The sequence below is a fragment of the Asterias amurensis genome, chromosome 12 (assembly GCF_032118995.1).
Source record: "Asterias amurensis chromosome 12, ASM3211899v1".
Taxonomy (NCBI): domain Eukaryota; kingdom Metazoa; phylum Echinodermata; class Asteroidea; order Forcipulatida; family Asteriidae; genus Asterias; species Asterias amurensis.
Window position 1 is genome coordinate 3278345 of NC_092659.1, and position 20905 is coordinate 3299249.

Here is a 20905-nt window from a genome sequence, read left to right on the forward strand (position 1 = left end):
CATAATTAGCACTCTGCCCTTTGTTGAATGCACAGACAGTAGATCAACACACTGGACACTGGAGTTACACTGCACATATTTAAACTGCATTAGCACCCGCAGCAGATGTTCATAATAAAATTTGTTCTATATGTCCATAGTTTCGAAACTATATATAAACCTTATCCTACCAGCTCTGATTTATCATTATACATAACCCCCACCATCAGGTCAACGTCGGTCGTTTAAAGCGTTGATCACTTTTTAAATTCTCCCAACCCACTGCCGATAAACTTTGCTCAAATCGTCAAACAGGTTTCGATGGTGGCCTCCTATTTCATTAAATTATATATGCAAATTTTCTTGAGCACAGCCAGAAAATTTAAAAACGTTACGCACTACATAAATAGTGCACCCTTCTATTGTGTATTTCACAACAAAAAATAGCATTTCGACAGTGATAAACGAAAAAAGCTGATCAGAAATATCACCAGCTACAAACTTATTTCTATATTTTTGAAACACCTTCTTGAATTTTAAAGCATTGACAATCTGCATGTAGTTCCGACACCGAATTGCTGCGCGCGTTTGACGAGTTGGGTGTGATGCGGCCCAAGTAACAATTCTCAGCTTTTTATCTGGTGCACTGCAGCTTGTTCGTGGTTCGTTTCCACGGCAGAATGGCTCGTAGAAGCTGAGATTTCACCCCGAAATCAAGCCCGATTTTCTCCCCAACTGGAAGCAGAGTGTCGTTCAAGCCAGCTGTGTAGACGGGGAGAGGAGCTCATACTCCGTGTCTCTGTGACAACGAACTTTTAATTTTTATAGTTTTTTTTTCTAATTTATTTTTAAAAGATGAAGTATCGGGAAGTTATCGAAAGGCATGTGTTGGTATGCTGCCTTTTGGTCGTTTTCGTCTGGGCACAGTGGGCCGACGCGGTAAGTTAACATTCCTTCTTTATTTTTATATTTTGAAAATCCCCAAGCTAACCCCTTCCCATCTTAACAGTTATTCAACCCATATACACCTAAATATCGAACAAAGCCCGTTTCAAAATGACATTTTCATCGAGTAAATTCATAAAGTCCTGTGCATTTGTGATTGGGAGTCGTGCTGTCTCACTGTGTGAATTTCCGTCCAGTGTTGATTTTTTGAGACGATCCCTGAATGCCTGAGAAGCATTCACACGCCCGCGCTGTAACACGGTCTTGATGGTGTGGACTTGACAAAGTCAGCAGAAGTCGCTTCATTTACGGGCGGGTGAACCTGTTGTTAGTTGTCAATGGCAGTTTGTCCTCCATGTTTTCTTTCGCATGCTTCAAAGAATTGGTAACAAAGCCAAGTGAAGTGGTTATCAATGGGAGATATTTCAAAGTTAAACTGCCAACAATGGGTTGTGTCAATACGTATTGTATGGGAATCTGGGTTGTGTATATATTGTGGGTTCTATGGCACTTCTTGTATTGTTGTAAACTTGTAGTTTGTAAACTAAAACTAATTGGCTTGAGGGGGTGGCCACTCCCACATTGTTAAATTAGAAAGTAGTAGTTGTTGAAGTTGAATCAACAACAATTTAACCACAGAGCAAGGACCTTAACAAAGGACATTTATCTCTTATTCTCTCGTAGTCTTTTTTTGTTATCGGCAGAGAAGCAAATGTTTAGATTATTTCTTCTGCTATGGTGTCTAATTAATTGTACGTATTAACTATTCTTCAAAGTAATCAACTTTTACTTGGATTCAAAACTAGGTTTGAATTTGCAAAAGTTTTTGTATCCAGCCACCACTTTCTCATTGTTTTTAAATATATTTTCTTCAAATGAGATACTTCTTTTGTAAAAATGAGTGGAAAAGTGGAGGTAGAATACAGAAAGTTTTCCTTCAATTTTGTTATTTTCTTTTTGCTGAGTAGATTTATAACAATAGACCATGTGAGTCTTCCCTAGACCCAGTAACTGGGGCGCTGCGCTGTACTCCTTTTTTCGAAATTTTGACATTCTCTGTCAAAAAGGAGTACAGCGCCCCAGTTACTGGGTCTAAGTCTTCCCCATATTTGAACATTTTTGTGACCACTTTTTCCCCAATGCTGTAATGTGTCAAGGAAACAAGCTAGGAAGAGTCCCTTTGCCCAAATACAGATTTACTTGCATTCTTTTCATGGTCTTTTCATCAGCTTCTCAAGTTATTTTTTGACCCCTAGACATTTTAAAAGTCAACTATCGTGACTGAGCAATATCACAGATGGGACATGAGAGAGACGTATTTTAATTGAGTTTGTTATTCAGTTTCCCGGAAACGAACCTGTTAAATACATTTTGAGGACGACAAAACACGATTACAAGTACTTTTCCCCCCGGAGGGTAATACAAGTTCTACAAGGCTCTGTTGTTAAATTGAACCCAGTGTCATCAACAATAAGATGATATTGCCAATGCCAATTACGAATAGCAAGTTTCAAAAGTTGAACTTGCAAGGTTTCCGCAAGCTTTTCTCCAACTTGCCATCACCTTCACAACCTGGCAATCAATTTCCTAACAGCCCCCAAGAGATTAAGGGTCATGTGGTTGACATGTGGGTATGCAAAGCTTGATTTGCTGCTTTGGGATCGTTACTGGTAAGGGCGCGATCATGCAATAATGCCACACTCTCCCTGGGCTCGGGACCCACCCAGGGTTAGAAATGGTAGCTGGTTTCCCAGCTAGGAGAGCCAGATGACCGAAAGACAAATAATAATAATAATAATAATAATAATAATTGTGGCTTCTTATATAGCGCACATGTCCGTCACTCAGTGACGCTCCTGGCGCTGTAACACAGTATTTCCTGCAAGATGTGGGACTGTATAAATAAATATAATATAGCCATATGGGAGAGCAAGTGACCATGACATTGTTTGTAAACTGGCACCAATGTCTTAACTCATTGTACCTTGCCTCGAAGGTCTTGGCCTTTACATTGTCCATTAAAATGGTATTAGTTTCCCACCAGTCTGAAATGCGGTAAAAGTCAAGGAAATAACATTTTGAAGTCTCAAAGTCACTGTTGCTTATTTGGATTGCCATGCACAATTAAAATAAAGGCCAAGTAAAGGTGTTTTAATGAATTATGACGTAGCCTACCTGTTAACTGTCTTTTGATTTTGATTTTGAGAAACCACGCAGAAAGTTGCCTCCCCGCTGTTGCTTTCAAAATGTTTTAAAAACATTTTCACATGTAAAATAGCTTAAATCATTATAAGTTAACAAAAAACACCCCAAAACCACACTGAACTTAAAGGGTCTATGTAACTTTTGTAGGACAAAAACACAGGTTTACACTAAACTTACACAGTTTGAAGATAATGATAGTAGAAAGCTTCCCTGAAAATATTACGTGCTGAGTTGCTGTAGTTTTGGGGAAATGAGTAAAACAATGTCATGAAAATAATTTTTGTCTCATGAGACGAAAATTATTTTAATCATTTACAAACGTATTTTCATGACATCGTTTTACTCATTTCTCAAAAACTACAGCACCTCGTTAAGTAATATTTGAAGGGAAGCTTTCCACTATCAGTATCTTCAAACCCTGTAAGTTTAATGTAAATCTATGGACATTTTGAAAAAGTACCCAAATCCTTTAAACACGACAACCACAAAAACATTCATGAATGTTTTTATAATTTAAAGGGCGTACAAAGGGATGTACCTCATCATTTATTCTGGCGTCAGGTTGTCAGCTCAAAGTAAGATGGTTTGAACAACTGGAATTTTCGGGTATTTAGCCATCTGTTTTTTTTTCTTCAGACATCCACGTTTGACATGCCCTTTTGAAGTTGGAAAATCAATTTTCTTTCGTGTTGTGTTGTTTTGTACACATGTATGAATTAATATAATGTTCAAATTCTTTTTGAAAACGGGTGATTTTTTGTGTGGTATCTCTTGGTTTATACACTTGAGCTGTTACACTAAAAATTAGTGTGGTCATTTTAAATTCTAATTAAAACTTAGGTGTTGTTCCTTCTCACAAAGGTTATTTTTATTCAATAAGCAGCAAACTTAAAGTCTGTCTAAAAACAGAGCACCCTAGAAAGCTGTACCTCCATGATACACAGGTTGAAACTATAACTGTGCCACGAATGCCCTCCTATGCATGAGCGGAATGGAATGTTCACAGGAGATTGAACAGATGCTGGGCACATTCTTTAAGACAGAGCTGGGAGCTCTATAAGATGCTGGCCCTGTTCAATGTTCTCCCTGTCTCGGACTCTCCGGTGACATACTGACATCACATTTGGGCTCTCTCCAGGGTACCTGATCTAAACACAGTTCCCTTGCTGTGCCAGAAACTGCTCTAAATTGATCTTAATTACTGAGCTTTGGTGGGTCTACTTGTATTGAAAAGTGGTGGAAATCCATGTCAAGAACTGGGGAGATGGTGTTAAACTTTTGAACTGTCAGTGTCAGCAACAACTATTGGTGACACAACTATTGGTGACGGGGTGGGGCAACAGGGTTTGAATTGTGGGACAAAATTTCAGCAGACTTGTAGCTTAAACACTTATACTTGACCAGAATTTGTTGCAAGACCAGAATCAAAATGAGAAAATAAGTTTAAAGATACAACACAGTGTCAGAATTAATACTAGTATTAATAAAACTGAACAGTTTTTATATAGCGCAAAATTACAATGAAGTCTCAAAGCACTTAAATTGTTTTTATTTCAACAATCGCTAATCTTATTACGGTCTAATGGATAAAACTTCCATACTCAACATGTAGAATTGAAAGTTATTTATCAGACTGAAAGCATGTTGGGGGTTTAAATTTTGTAGATCAAATTACAATCATTCAATTTATGAGCTTATGTTTCAGGAAAGTCTAATTTCCCTTCATAAAAATTTTTCCAGATCAAAACTGTCTTGAAAATGTTCCTTAAGGGCTTTTCCAACTACCCAATTCAACATTCATCAGCCCCACCCTTCTGTGACTCCTCGGCTGTAAATTTCCAAGAGGCACACCTGCAACATTTTGTACCAAGGATCCCTTTTACGACCAAGAAAAGTCCCAGGTATAGATTAATTATACGACTAATGTTTCATTTAGGGCTGTCTGATAGACACTTGGCCAAGCTTCAAATACACAGGATGTAACTGTCTTTTGATTTCTGCTTGTCTAGACCCAATACTATTATTATCAGTCACTGGCCCGTACTCATCTCCAGTGAATCGGGATTGCAAATCGTCTGGAACCAAAAAAACTGGGCCAGACTAGATTTCCTGAAACTGATCTGGTGGTGATAACAGGGGTCAGAGCTGGTTGCAGTCTGGTTCCACCCTCCCCCACCCTACCTCTCACCAACCCCTCTCATGTTCGCCCGTCTCTGATCTGGTGTATTCAAAGTATGAGCAACAGAAATTGTCTGGCGATTTTAGAACAAAGATACCCGCCCTGACTGGGGTGAATTTTGTTTGAAAAAAAAAAAAATGGTTCATTTTGTTTTCTAGCAACCCAAACAAAATGTTTTTAGTGCATAGCCCTCTATACAATCCTGATCACATTAGGATCAGGTTAAGTGACAAGGGTTAAGGGATTTAGGGATTTAGGAATATAACTAGAGGTTTCACTCCTGATAACCGAGTGGTTCTAGATTCTTTCAGGGGTCATTAGGGAAGATGTGTGATTGAAATTGGCATTGAAAGTGACCCAAAACTGTTTTTAGTGCAAATGCCTTTATACAATGTATCCTGAGCATTTTGGGATCTGGTTTAGTGGCAGGTATTAAGGGATTTAAGGATATCGGAGACTACAAAGCTTTCCTTGTGATACCTAATTGGTTAGATTCTTCCATGGGGTCGTTAAGGAAGATGTGTGATTGAAATTGGCATATGGAAAACGGGCGGGGTGGTGGCGGAGGGAAGAGGAGGGCGGAAATGGGGATTATGATCTTAGGAATTCTCCTTGACGTGAAGTTGTTGCTCATGAGGTGTCCATTTCGTTTTCTAGCAATCCAAAACTGTTTTTAGTGCAAAGGCCTTTATATAATTAATCCTGATTATGTTATGTTCTGGGGCAGTGATGGGGATTTAGGGACTTTGGGTTATTACAGAGTTGTATCTTGATACAAGTGGTTCTTTCTAGATTCTTTCAGGGGGTCATTAGGAAAGACAAGTGATTGAAATTGGCATATTGAAATTTGAAAAGGGGCGGGGTGGTGGCAGAGGAAGAGGAGGGTGGAAATGGGGATTATGATCTTAGGATTTCTCCTTGACTTGAGGATCTGGTTGTTGCTCCTGTGGTGTCAAGTTGTTCACTATATAAGAAGGGCATAGGAAGGATGGGATGATCGAAAAGGAAGTAGCAATCATTTCAACATTGAAAAGATGTATATTTGACTGACTCACTGTCACCTCAAACTCAAAGCCAATCCATTCTTCGTCCGGGCGTTTTAAAGTCTTCTTCGAGGATAACATGTTAATTAATACTTTTTTCTTGTAAGGGGTTTTCAAAACACTTGCCCCTGCGATGAACTTGAAAAAGTGAATAAATGAATTGCTATTGATAGATTAAGTAGAGATCTATTGACCTCTTCCGCAGTTGCAGTTTACGAATTAGGGCGGCAAATCCACAAGACTTCAGGGCTTGTGAAGCTCAACATTTTTACTAGGCTATACCAGAATTATTTTTACACGGCCATAATCAAAATGAGTTGAACAAGCTCAAAAGAGAAGATCTGGGCCAAATTTCATGTCTCTGCTTACTGTAAGCACAGAATGGGTGCTTATGGAAGCAGGGAATTCTGTGTTTACGGCAAGCGTATTTCACGGGTTAGCGGCGGATTTTGGCTTTTGCGCGTGTATATTCCACGTTACCAAGCATTCTTGCTTCAAGGGAGGCAAGAGCAGAAGTTCAGTGCTTGCGCGTAAGCGGGGAATCATGGTCGCAAGCGCAGAATTGGGCGGAACAGAGCCATAAAATTGGTCCCTGATCTTTACTCTACATTGTTTTGGCCAGATCACTGAAAAGGCCCCGTCTCTACCAGCCGACTGTCAAAGCCACAGCCAAAGACCTGGCCAAAGTCGCTTGAAGCAAAACACTGCCTAAATCGGTCATAAATATTGAATAATAATCATATCTTCTGTTTTTTTATCTACAGGCCTGTGTTGGATGTCTAAAAGACAAGTGTATATGCAACGGAACAAAAGGAGAAAAGGTTTGTATTCTAAAATATTAACAAACTAACTTATAATATAGGTTTATAAAACAGAGTCCCCTTTAAAAGCATGAAAGTATTAAGTTGTGGGCTGATGAGCGCAACTTTCTGGCTGATGTGCATAAATTGCAGCCTGTACTTCAGAGCAAACTCACAAAAAAAGACATCAAGATTAAAACCATTTAGAAACCCCAGATTGCACAGTAGGTCTTTTAAAGGTTTTAAGGTTCCGAAGACCTTGTTTCAATTTGGCATGCCTTGGCCAATTGACCCTTCCCATGAAATATGCTTATTACATTCACGCATGCATACAGACCCTGTTGGTTGGCAAACACCATAGAGTTGTGCACTACGCAGACGCGCAATCGCGTCTGCGTCACGCACCCATTAGCCGTGTACAAAACAGCGCGATGTTCCCTCATTTTGCAACCCAAAACGTTATTGCGCACGTGCTATGTGCAATTCACATATTTCATGGGAAGGGTCTATTATTCTCAGAAAAGGTAACATATCCTCCAATTACTACACAAACATTTTGGGCTGTCTAACTGTTGGGCTCTCTAGAAAGAATGTTATCTGTCCTGAAATCACAGCGTTCATATCATTAAATACATTGGCAAAGAAACCTTTAGGAGTCGTTTCTGTTAATCTAGTGCTATGGTATAATCGGCTAAGATGTGGGACATGAGTCCCAACTGCTATCTCCCTGTGATGTAACATTCTGCATTAATGCTGCACAAATGTAAATATAATTATATTTGATTTGGAGGTTGAACAAAGTTCAATTTGTTCAACCCCAAAATCATAAAAAAATGTATCCAGTCAGTCTCCCTCGTGCTATATTTTTTGATATATATATATATTTTTTTGAGATAATTATATTTGTCAAGCATTAAGGGATTAAATTCAATGGCCTTTGAGAGCGGTGGATTTTATAAAATAAGAAGAATGTACCCAAGTTTATCGGAAAACAAAATCTGATAAACGTAGCATCAATTCTTATTCATATAACCAGGCGTGGAATTTCATCTTTGAAAGCGCAAGGCCATTTTCATTTTGCAAAGGGCACCTCCATTAGAAAATCTTAAAGTCAATGGGGGCACCAATCCCAAGACCAGGGCAGAATTTTACAGAGCTGCTTAAGCATGAACAGCAACTAAGCACAAACAAAACTATGCTTACCAGAATAAGGTTACCAGCCAAACTACATTGTACAATGTTTTGTATTGGTACCCTACTTAGTTTGCTAAGCTGAAAATCATTAATCACCATTACTGCTTAAGCACCCCTATGAAATAGGAGACTTTTGAGACGGTGACAGCAGCAGAGATAACGTTCCTTTAGTTTGCGGCTTGAGCGTGCGCGCGCATGCTCAGTATTGTGCGCATAGGTCTGAGCAGAGAGCACGCGCAATACTGTGAAAAAGGACCGTCTTAAATTTTCCCATTGGGCAACGGAGGCCATGGCCTGTGTGTAATTCCAGGCTTGTAGGCCAATAACAACATTTGCTGGAAATAAAATAAAATGTTCTGACTATTGTGGTTAAGTGGGTGCAGGTTGAGGTTGGCAGGTGCCAAACTGATTGGTGCTGCATACCTGATCCCAAACTCCAGGAATAACTCCTCGTTCTACATTCACACAAGAAAATGAATGAAACAAAAGTCTTGCTCCATTGATTGGATGTTTTGACAGAGGAGCGAAGGACGTTCTGTCTGCGTCTGTGTCAAGTGGGTTCATTGTAAATGGTGTTAGATAAACAGGAACGATGGAAAGTTTAATCAACTACGCACAAACAACAGACAAATTTCTACAACCTAAAATATACCAGAAAAAAAAAGCCAAGGCCAGTCTGATCAATGGAAACTAATGTCAACTGTTTCGAAAGTTATTGAGTATTAACTCATTGATGGGAAAGTTGTTATCTCTTACTGATGCAGGTCAGTTCATATGTGGTGGAATAATAATAATAATAATCGTCTGACAGTCTAGAAGTGTTCCTGTCCTATCATGTACAAAAGTCAAATCTATAGTACTTGATATATAACACATATTCAGCAACAAACCAATAATTGTCGGGGGGGAGGGGGGGGGGGTCTTAAGGGATGGCCCTGACACTGCCAGTCTTCACATATCAATTCTTTTCTTCTCCAAAATAGATCTACAAAATGTCCAAATTTAGTGTGAAAATCCACAATAGTGCAGAGATTGTAGCTCAAAACATTTACTGGACCAGAGAGTGTGACAAGACTGGAAACCAATTTAGAAAAACACATTATCTAGATACAGTTTGGAACATGCATTAAGAGAAGATCTATCAATACTTCACATATTGAAGGACATTTGAATTTATCAGTTAAAACTAAAATTGCAATGAGGTGTAACTAGATTATTCAAAAACACAAACTGCTGGACTTTAGGCACTGGCCCGATGCTAAAACTCACTGGCCTTGAGCCTGCGTTCAAGTGTTAACTTGAGCCCTACTACACATGGTTCTACCTGGAAAATTTTACCTGAGTAAAGTTTACTAGACACCTTACAAACACTGAGCCTTTTTATTGAGTATCTGGACTTCCAAACCGGTATGTGTTCAGAATTTTAAAAGTAATCTCAAGGGTGTCCTCAATGGGAGTACCATCCTTATTGACTGACTATGTTCAGCGTCAGCCATGAAAATTCCTCCTACAGTCTATCAAACTAAACCTTTCTTACAAAATATTGGGCAGAGGTTATTAAGATCAACCAATCAATCAGTTGGCACTATTGGGTTGCCTGACCTGTGTTCAGTAACTTGCACAGCTTGATTGCTGACAAGAAGTAGTTTGTAAGAAAGGACGGATTCTATCATCACATGTTGAAGGCCCATCTTCATGCATCAGGTTTCAAGGATTGTCACAAATAAAAATCTCAAAAACACCTGCAAAACACAAGTGTACCGCTCATCATAAAAGTCCAATAAGAAGGACACTCATCGGCTGGGTCCAACTTCATAGACATAAAAGCACTAAAAGTAGCCAAGCACAAAATAATTGTGCTTACCAGAATACATTAACTGGTCAAAATACCATGTCACATGTACCAATTGTGACTGGTATCCTGCTCATTTGTGCTAAGCAAAGAATTGTTCAGCGATATTTCCTGCTTGAACAGCACTATGAAATTTGGCCTGGTTGTATTTCAGGATATTTGTCTGCCCCCCCCCCCCCCGAAGTGGAAACACCATCTTTCTTTATACCACAAATTGACTTCCTTTGTATTGTATTTGTAAGATGGTAGTCATATTAAACATATCCTGAAGAAGTGATCTATCCCTGTTAAGTGCTAGTCAAATTGAGCACATCCAGGGTAGATGGAAAGCCCCTGCAGCTCCACAAGAATTTATATACGTTTTTGTTGTTGTCAACTTACTCTCTAGAATTTAGGACCGAAGTTCACTCTAATCGATACAGTTTAGTGACAACTGCAGATGATTTTGTTCCTACGGGGAACAATTTCATCAAGAACTTTTTTACATTGCAAAATATTTCAAATGAACAAAATTGTGTGCACACTGAATGGTAATATTATTGAGATTTTTGAGTAGCAACTGGCATTTTGCTCTGCTATGCTACACACAATTGTTCATTGCCTATAGTTTCAATCAATTAGAGTGATCATCAGTCGAAAAACTTAAAGAGAGTAACAACAACATTTCACTTCACATCTTTGTTTCAAAACTGTTAGCTTTTCCTCTAAGAAGACAACTGTGTTTAAAGGGTTTGGGTACTTTTTGTTCAACACAAAATACAAACATCCACAGATCAGTGTTATGTTGTAGCGGTGGTGGGCAGTGCTGGGCAGGCCTGTCTAGAACTAACTACACTTGATTCAAGTCCCTTGATCGTGTGAGGTCCGAAACACAACGCGCCAGCAGTCAAGTTACATAAGAAAAGTGCGCCCCCATCGTCAAAATGTAGTTATTGCAGCAGCAGAACAGGTTGGGGCCCGGAAAACAATTATTTTCTGTGACACTGGCACGGGATTGGGACTTGAGTCAAGTCTAAGAACTAACTAATTCGCCCAACAAAATACACAGTGCTGCCCAGCAAACATTTATCTCGGACTAAATACTTCAGCAGTATTGGCCCCATCCAAAATTTTGGGGACCAGGTGCCCTTGGTGGACTAAATTGGATTAAGACCCCTGGTGGTGGGGTTCACCACAATTGGTCTAGCTACAAAATGTCATCCTTCCATATGCTGCAACCTTAAACAAGTCAGTCCCCCAAAATCAGGATCAGGGCCCAATTTCATGGCTCTGCTTACTGCTGAATTCTGCGCTTACGATCACCATTCTCTGCTTATGTGCAAGCATTTCTATGCTAGCTGTGTATGCGCAGAATGCCTAGTAATGTGGAGTATGCACGCACACAATCCAAAATTCTCCACTAACCCGTGAAAATACGCTTGACGTTAGCAGTAGCACAGAATTCCCTCCAGAAGCGCTGATTCTTTGGTTACTGTAAGCAGAGCCATGAAATTGGGCCAGGATCAGATGATCAGTTCATGTATTGTGGTGGAGTTGGATTATTTACACAGCAAATTGATACTTTCTTGATGCACGCCAGGAAAGGGCAAAGGTCATCACCCACTCCATGATTAATTAGAAGAATCTGGGTAGGGGGACACCAGTAGCAGTGGTCCCCGCTGTGCACACTGTGAAACTTCCACCATGGATTAGGAATCAAAGATCAGCTGAAGCTTGCCAAAGTTTCAGGCCTGTATGCTTCGTCTCTCCTCGGTATTTCAGAGGGCACCCTATGAGGAAATTGTACATTTCCACTGGAGAACTTTAAGGGCCCCCAATGCCTCCGTGAAGCATTAGGCTTGAAGTTTATTAGAACACTATCATCATTTCGGAACCACTCTGCTGTGAATGTTTGTAGGATTTTTGCTGGGTTCCTACACAATCAATGCTGTGAAAAAGACTTGGTTTTAAGTCTTTAAAATAAGTGGACACAAAGGAAACTTTGTCTCAGCAGGGAAGACCTGATGGCTAGACCTTGATTCCGGATAGTTATCATAAAAGTCCTTAATCGTATCTGGGGGAAAAAATCCACAAGACTACAGGGCTTGTTACTCAACTTAATTTTAACTGGACCAGAATTGTTTTCACAAGCAAGACATAAATTTGATGGAAATTTGTAATAAATATATTTGTTTTTTTCTCCTGCCCAGGGTAATAGAGGACACAATGGTCTTCCAGGACATGTTGGACAACCAGGTTACCCAGGTCCAGAGGGCCCCATGGGCAGGAAAGGAGAAGCAGTAAGTGGTTAAATGATTTCCATAATTGGTAGAGATCTTTTTCAACAGACAATTTGAGCACAGTTGGTTGAAATGTTGAGTAAAACAATCGGGTAATCTCAGAGCCAAACGCTTTTCAAGAGAGATTTTAGCTTCTTTCATGCCGGAAGCTTCGTTCATATAAATTTGCCAGTTCTTGAATTACCAGTGATTTAAATCTGTCTTGTTGTAGGGCTTTTCATCCTATGAAGTTTTAAAAATAAACTGCCAAGCGGCCTTGAAATTTACCTCCTGAACTACTAGATGATAGTTTGACCTCAATTCAAACTAGAAGGGCGTGGCTCAGGATTAGAAATTATTGCAGTGGAACAAGTGTATGTTCCAAAGTTGAATGTTTCAAAGTTCAATTTTTGATATTGAAAACTTTTTGTTCCTTAAAAAACATACCTGTCAATAGGGCGAAAAGATTTAAGCATAAAATTTATAGCCAATGTTAAAGATCATTCCCGGTTTCTGTAAAATTTATTCGGCTAACACAAATGGATGACTGGTGAGAAATTTGGCCTTTTGCCGCCCTCAGCTTATGGGGTACCAGCAGTGTCACCCTTGTATCATTATGGGTGTAAAGTTACCGAAACCATGGGTTAAAGTTAAACACAAATGCAATTACATTACTCTCAGCTGCATTTATGAGCTTGAGGGGGTTGGTTGGTTGGGTAGGTCTGTGCCCTCTGCATGACCGAGATCTGTTAACAAAATAAACAGTGGAATCACAGCAGGGTCCAGGGAGAAGCACCATCCCTCCAGCTTTCAGTTATGTGAATTTAAACCTACCCTTCTGCCAGGAATATAACACCCTAGAACGATTTACTTAGAGATCTGATGAAGTTGACCTTTCTTAACTGACCCCTTAGGGGTGGGGTTAGGTTGGAAGGGGTCATGGAGTCAAGCTTACATAAAACAAGTAGCTTATTGTGTGTGTGTGTGGGTGGTGTCTACATGTTGCAATGGAAGGCGTTTAGTATGCTCTAGGTGTTTGAGCGAGGGCGCTCTCATTTTACTTTGGTGTACAGCAACCAATGAGGCTGATGCTGTATAAAAAAATAAATTCCAAACAGTGGGAAAATAGAGAAGTCCGTAATTTTCGGGGTCGACAAATGTGTGTGTGTGTGCGTGTAATATCATATTCACAAAGAGTTTCCATAGGGGAATTGTTAAGACTAACGGGAGAACAAAGAGAAGTCCTATTCCAAAGAAGGATTTTATTAAATACGATCTGGGTGACTGAGCGAGGGCGTTCTCATTTTACTTTAGTATACACCAACCAATGCAGCTGATGCTAAAAAAAAAAAGTTTTCCAAACAGTGGGAAAGCAGAGAAGTCTGTAATTTTCAGGGTCGACAAATGTGTGTGTGTGCATGTAATTTCATATTCACAAAGAGTTTCCACAGGGAATTGTTAAGACTGGGGTGCTCCTCAAGCAATTGTGTACATTCAAAGTCTATGGGCGGTTCTTAACTACAGGTACAAAGATATAGTGTGTCTATAGTAGTGTTAATCTAAAGTGTGCATTAATGTCGGGTATAAATATAAATTTTTTAACAAGTGATTATTTGTTTGTGTTCTTCTCTTTGTGACAGGGTTATACAGGATCTTCAGGTGATGTTGGATCCAAAGGATACCGAGTATGTACTTGGATAAACTTCAATTTATTTTATTTGTTCGCGCCTTTACAAAATTCACAGGATGTTGCTTCCATTGGCTAAAATGGCATAGAAGCATTGGAACTATGTTTAAAAAAATGTATTTTAGAATCTAAAATAGTTGTCGGTAACACAGAGTTTTTGTTTTCAACTGGTTTTCACATCATTGCAGGATCGTCTTAATTGACTTCAGTAGAAATAGAGCAAAGAATTAAACAGTTAAGAGCAAGAAGCCATTGATTAAATAATGTTAAGACAACAAAAGCATACTTGTATAATTAGCTTCAACACGAAGGGTACGATCATTGATGGATACACCTGCTTTATATCTCATTTTAATTGTATTTTGATTATGGTTTCTGCTTTCAGGGAAGTCAAGGAGTACCAGGATTCCCCGGTAACCCAGGTCTGCCTGGGTTACCTGGCCCAGAAGGACCGATTGGTGAGACGGGTATGCCAGGATGCAATGGAACCAAGGTGTGTAAACAACCATAGTCGTAACCAGAAGGGTGTCCGGGTGTTGACTTTTAAGATCATGGGCCCAATTTCATAGAGGTGCTTTAAAGCAAGAAAAGTAGCTAAGCAGAGCAAAATTGTGTTTACCGAAAATTAGGTTACCAGCCAAACTGCTATGTCACATGAACAGTTTGTGATTGGTATCCTGCTTATTTCTGCTAATCAGAGCATTCTCAACCGATGTTTTAATTCTGCTAAAGCAGCTCCATGAAATTGGGCCCAGGGCTAATTTTTTTTAGGGGGGAACCCACAAAATCAAAGGGCTTGTTACTCAAGATGTTAGGGGCTCAGAATAGTTCTCATGATATCTGGGGTGGATTTCACAAAGAGTTAGGACTAGTCTTATCTCGAGTTAGGACGAGTTACTAGTCCTAACTTGGGACTAGCTGTACGTTTTTGGTATCTCTTAGGACTAGTCCTAAGTTAGGACTAGTCCTAACTCTTTGTGAAATCGACCCCTGAACAGGTTAACACGGATACTGTTTTTATTTGAGCAAGCACTATGACAAATAGTAGAAGAGAAAATGTTTCTTGTTTGTTTCAATATATTACACAGTGAGGTTTTTATTATTCAATTGAAAAAACACAAGACCGCTGGACTTCTTGTGAAGTCATGAGTTTACTGGCCCGACACTAAAACTACTGGCATCGAGCCTGTGGGGGTGGTCAAGTTTAAAATTCAAGCCCTGGATGGAAGTTTCTATTGGTGAATGTCGTCTCCTGATAATTAATGGCAACAGGCATTTCCTACTTTAACGAACACGTTGCCTTGGATCGGACGTGTTGGTCTATAAAAAGCGTTTGAAACCGTTTGTTATGAAATGTATATGGTTAGAAAGATGTTTTAAAAGTAGAATATAATAATCCACACAAGTATCACTCAAAATTGCACGGTTTTCTTTTTACGTCGCGAACTATCACGGTCGGCCATTTATGGGAGTCAACATTTTGACTCCCATTAATGGCCGACCGTGTTATTGGACGAGGTAAAAAGAAAATCACGCAATTTCGAGGCATATTTGTGTAGATTATTGTATTCTACTTTTACATCATCTTTCTAACCATATGCATTTTATAACAAACGGTTTCAAACGCTTTTCAAAGACCAACTCGACCGATCCAAGGCAACGTGTTCCTTTAAGTCTGATTTCTGATTGACCTCGGAAAAACAGCGAAATTGTTATTAACAGTATTTTTGACAGTATTTGGGACATTGTTTTTAACTTTTGTAAGTCTTATCTTTTTTTTAAACTGGTTGTTTTACATTGTTGTAACTTTGTGTAAATTTTCTGTATTATCTAGTAGTTGCTTGAACTATTTCTCTGAGTAATACTTTGCTTTGTATAAATTTGTCTGGTGCAGACTTTTATTTTGTTCTATTCTAGCACCTTGAGGCGGAATCTTTCTGCTATTGTTTTGCGCTTTATAAATTGTTCTATATTATTATATTATTAAAGACACTGGACGCTTTTGGTAATTGTCAATGACCAGTCTTCTCGCTTTGTGTGTATCAACATATGCGTAGCCTAAAATAACAAGCCTGTGAAAATTTGGGCTCAACTGGTCATCGAAGTTGCAAGATAACTATGAAAGAAAAAACACCCTTGTCACACGAAGTTGTGTGCTTTCAGATGCTTGATTTCGAGACCTCAAAATCTAATTCTGAGGTCTTGAAATCAAATTCGTGGAAAATTACTTCTTTCTCGAAAACTAGGTTACTTCAGAGAGAGCCGTTTCTCACAAAGTTTCATACTATCAACCTCTCCACATTACTCGTTACCAAGTAAGGTTTTATGATAATAATTATTTTGAGTAATTACCAATAGTGTCAACTGCCTTTCAATCAATTAAGTAATTCAGCTGGGAGTGGTTGTAATAATTGATATGTTTGATCTATAACCCAACAGGGAGACATGGGTGATGCAGGAGTCCCAGGGACTGGCCCAGAAGGACCTCAAGGAGTTTCAGGACTACCAGGATCAAAGGTACAAAATCACAAACAACCGTTTTAAATTTGAGCATAAAATTCTTTTTATTGATAGGTCAAAAAATATTCTTTATCGCCCATGCAAATTTAACATCTTTTAAATCATTGTGGTACCCACTACTAAGATAATGTAGGATTTGAACCGACTCTACAGGCTTGCAACTCTTCCGCGTTTCCGCGGAATTCCTCGTTTTTTTTTTTTTTTTTAAACATGAAAGCTACCAGGCAATCTCGGTGGTCTAGTTAGTAAGACATCTACTCTAGAATGACAATGGTTTGGGGTTCGAATTCCAACTGAGTTCACAAAACACAGGAAAAGTACTGAGTTTAACAGTGCTTACACACATCGGTGTATGAGTAAAGTAAGACCAAAATGATATTTTGTAAATTTTGGTTTGCGCTTCGCCATGCAAAAGGAAACGATTTTGTTAAAGGACTCTAACCAACTGCATTTCAGTTCTGACACTAGGCCTAATCTTCCTACGGATGTTTAACCTTCCAAGGATTTGGGTATGAAGAGATTATTTATGGTCAGTTTTGATATTTTATACCATGTGTCATTTTCCAGACATGAACATTTTGAAGAGACGGCCGATAAAACAGATCTGTCATGAGATTTTCTGTTGTGCCAGTCGAGAACAGGCTCTAGGAAATGAACTCAGACATCCAGTCATCCTGGGCCATTACATTTGTAAATGGTCGACGGACACCAAGCAACTTGGCTTTTAAGTTGTCCAAGTAACGCTGCAAGATATCATTGCCTGTCACGGTCAAGCTTAAGCTGGTTAGGCGTCATTAACTTTTCGGTTACAAAGCATTTTTGTGAAGTATGGTTTTCATTTTAGCATCTGAACTGTGTATTGCGCTGTCTGGATGATTATTGTGATCTGATCCAAAATTGAAAACTCGGCGCAAAAAATGTTCTTGAAACCAAAACTTGGTTTACTATTAAACTACTACTAAATTACTATTAATTTTGTAGTTTTTTAGCTTTTACCTTCATCTAAGATAAGACTTTAAGACTTAAAGCTATGGATAGTTTATACTTACCTTGTATCTACAAAAAAATTCATCCTTTAAAAAAACACCCCAAACTTGACAGAAGTAGTTTCAATATACATTTCCTGAAAACCATCAGATTTAAAGTAAGTATAATCAATAAATACTGTCGATTATCGCTTTTAAAACAAACACATAAAAAGTTTTGCCCAATCTGATCGCTCAAGATACGAATTGTGTCATCACAAGGGGTTTTGGTTTTCGAGATACAACATCAAGCTTTGACCTTAAAAAAGGTCACTCTAAACTAAAGCCACTCTAGCACTGCGTATTTAAGAAGGATTTACTGCGACAACTAAACAGGATGTTAACTTTGTCCTATAAGCAATACAAACAAGGAAAGTTAATGTGGATGACTATGACAATATTATGACGAGTGAGTGACTATGAAAGGGTCGTTTAGTCTCACGTCAGTTGTCTTTAACAACAGACAGATACAGATCTAACGAACTAGGCAGACTCGTGATTCTTTTCTCGCTCTGGCAAAGTACATCGCTATTTACCCATGACCTATCGCATGTCTGACTAGTCGTGGTGAGTGGCTTCAGCCCTCTCACGATGCCGGGGAGGGTCTGCCAAAGCCCAAGTTTCCTAGTCTACGATGTCGCAAAATTCCCGACTTCCTGCCCCGGGGATGATTAAGAGATCTGGAGTGAGTAATACACAGCAGCTCCCTCTAGCGCTCCTTGAAAAAGCCACTGGTGGCCAAGGGAAGAAGTCTGGGTGCTAGATTGACGACTAAAGATGAAGATTTCCTCTTGGGAGTTGATGTAAACAAAAGAGTCGATGTTCATCTGTCAATTAGAGTGTTACGAGTCACTGCAATGAACTCGGCCGTGACCCCTTTTTCCTTTTTGTTCGTTTGTTGTTGCTGGTGTTTTTTTTGACCAGACAAAAATGCTCGGGGATAAATTGCTGCTGGCAGACTGTCTAGAGAAGAAGTTAACAAATTAAGCCGCCCTTGTTTCACTTGGTTGCCTGAAGGTGAAGAGGGAGGAACCATTTGCGTATTTAGAGAAGGCTTGTCGAAACGTTTAGACTAATTAATACCTCCCTCAGCAACAGTGAATTCGAACACAAAACGTCCCCTCGATCCAAAAGCCAAAGTAGTAGTTCCGGCTGATTTTGTACACCTCCCAAGTTAGTACTTGATGAGCGAGACAGTTTCTTTTCAGAAACTCCTGAAGAAAAATCTGAACAGCAAGTAGATACCTCAAACTCAAAATACACTGATACCTTGCCATGCAATGCATCAATACCGTGTGTATATTTATACAATGAGTTAAAATAGTTTCTCTTGGAAGAAGACAGTGAGACAATCTTACACTTGGAACAATGATTTTTATGCCTGACTCAGGGATGAGAATTTCTAAACTTTTATCTGAATTCAGACTTTTTCAAATCTGCATGATGGGAGCGAACAATACGTAAGGCTCTTTCATCATCGTACATGTATCTATTGCTGAGAATACTGTTCACTAAAGCTCATTGGAATCTATAGCACCACTGGTCGAGTTTCACAAAGAGTTTAGATTAGTCTTATCTCAAGTAGGACGAGTTACCCGCCCCAACCTAGGACTAGTGTTAAGTTTTTAATAACTCCTAAAGAGTCCTAGGACTAGTCCTAAGTTAGGACTATCTTTGTGAAATCAACCCCAGGGGTTACCACAAGGTGGAAATGCCTTTATTTCAGCAGACGATCTGGATCCTAGTTTCAGACTTTTTTTCGTCAGCAATGATTCTAGTCTCTCACCCATGCTGGTTGTATTAGCACACAGCTTCTGTTAGACTTAACCCTTTCTCTTTAAAGAGGCAATCGTAACCTTAAGGAGGTGCAACCAGAAGCTACACGGGTGGAAGCTTCATCAAAAGAGTTGCCAGCTCAAATTATTTCCAGCCATTGTTAGGATTAGTTCCATGTCCAAAAAAAGTAATGAGGTTTTCTCGACGTGAGGTCCCGATGTATCCATACGGTCCTTCATCGACAGGATTGTTTTGAGGGTGTGTAGTGCATATGACAAACCTGTTGAGGTTGTATCACACCCAGGTTTCATCACACCCACTGGGTTGACCTTCACTCTAGTAAAAGGCATGGGGAGTCGAACCTGTCGGAAACTGCAGGGTAGAGGGGTCATGAACTGTAAACTTATTGTCATGATCATCTCTCAATTAAGTGAGGAAGAAGGTGGAACATTGGTAGAGAAACGAAACTCAAATCAATCAGTGAGGGCGTTCATATGAATTGCACAGGGATGAGAAATTAAAGGCTTTTATCTGAACTCATTCTTTCTCAAGCCTTCCACTAAATCTATGCTTACCATACTAACTAGCCAAACTACCATGCCCCATGTAAAATTTGTTACTGTTATCATAGAGTAAGCTGCTCATGTCTGCTTTAGCAGAAAACTGTTGAGCAATTATTTTCTGCTTAAGCAGCTCTATGAAGTTGGGCCCTGGCTAGTGGTGTCTTTTCATCTTTGACTAAAAGGCAGTGGCTGTGTGAAATGAAAACATGAAGTGAAAACATAAAACACTTGCTAAAAACTGGAACGAACAAAAGGATATCGGTCGTGTCTACTTTTACGCCCTCTTAGAGCTTGGGCTTGGACTTGGGCTCGCTCAGGATTTGTGTACCTTATAAGCCCTGTAACGAAAGCGTACATCTTCTAAACGACTGACCAAGACCAGAGCTGCTAAGCACAACAATTTGCTAAGCATGAAATTTCTTCCTTGATAAAAACAGGATTACCAACCGAATTTCCATTTGTTGCATATTGTTTGTTCACTGGTATTCAGCTGTTGTTTGCTGAAAATCATGTTGAAGTTTTGTTGGTAATCCTGTTTTTATCAAGGCAACAATTTCATGCTAAGCACATCTTTGTGCTTAGCAGCTCTTTGAAATTGGGCCCAGGGCCATTACCAGAAGATCAAGTGTGTTGTCAGTTTGTTGATGAGCTGATTGAAATTAAAGAATGAACACAAATCTTTTCCTCCTGAAAGTTGAAGGGAACCCAGCCTTTCCAGAACAAAAGATCTACATTGTTTATGCTCCTTGAAGTATAGTCCGGTCTTGCCATGGTGACGAAACAAATACACACAGACGCCTACATTTATCCAGCCTTTTTTAATATGATTGTAAAGAGAGAAATGATTTAAAGATGATCATCTTTTTGTCATAAAAGTGA

The 20905-nt window shown here is 39.3% G+C and overlaps 1 protein-coding gene across 1 annotated transcript in view; it reads left to right on the plus strand.

The window, feature by feature from the left end:
* The first annotated feature begins 602 nt into the window (after positions 1–602).
* LOC139944767 (uncharacterized) overlaps positions 603–20905 on the plus strand; it is a 53636-nt gene continuing 33333 nt past the window's right edge. Inside the window, exons 1-6 of the mRNA XM_071941872.1 lie at positions 603–918; positions 7116–7172; positions 12387–12476; positions 14096–14140; positions 14528–14635; positions 16582–16659. Of these exons, the coding sequence (XP_071797973.1) occupies positions 835–918; positions 7116–7172; positions 12387–12476; positions 14096–14140; positions 14528–14635; positions 16582–16659 (462 nt within the window). The 5' untranslated portion in view covers positions 603–834. The remainder of the gene's footprint in view (positions 919–7115; positions 7173–12386; positions 12477–14095; positions 14141–14527; positions 14636–16581; positions 16660–20905) is intronic.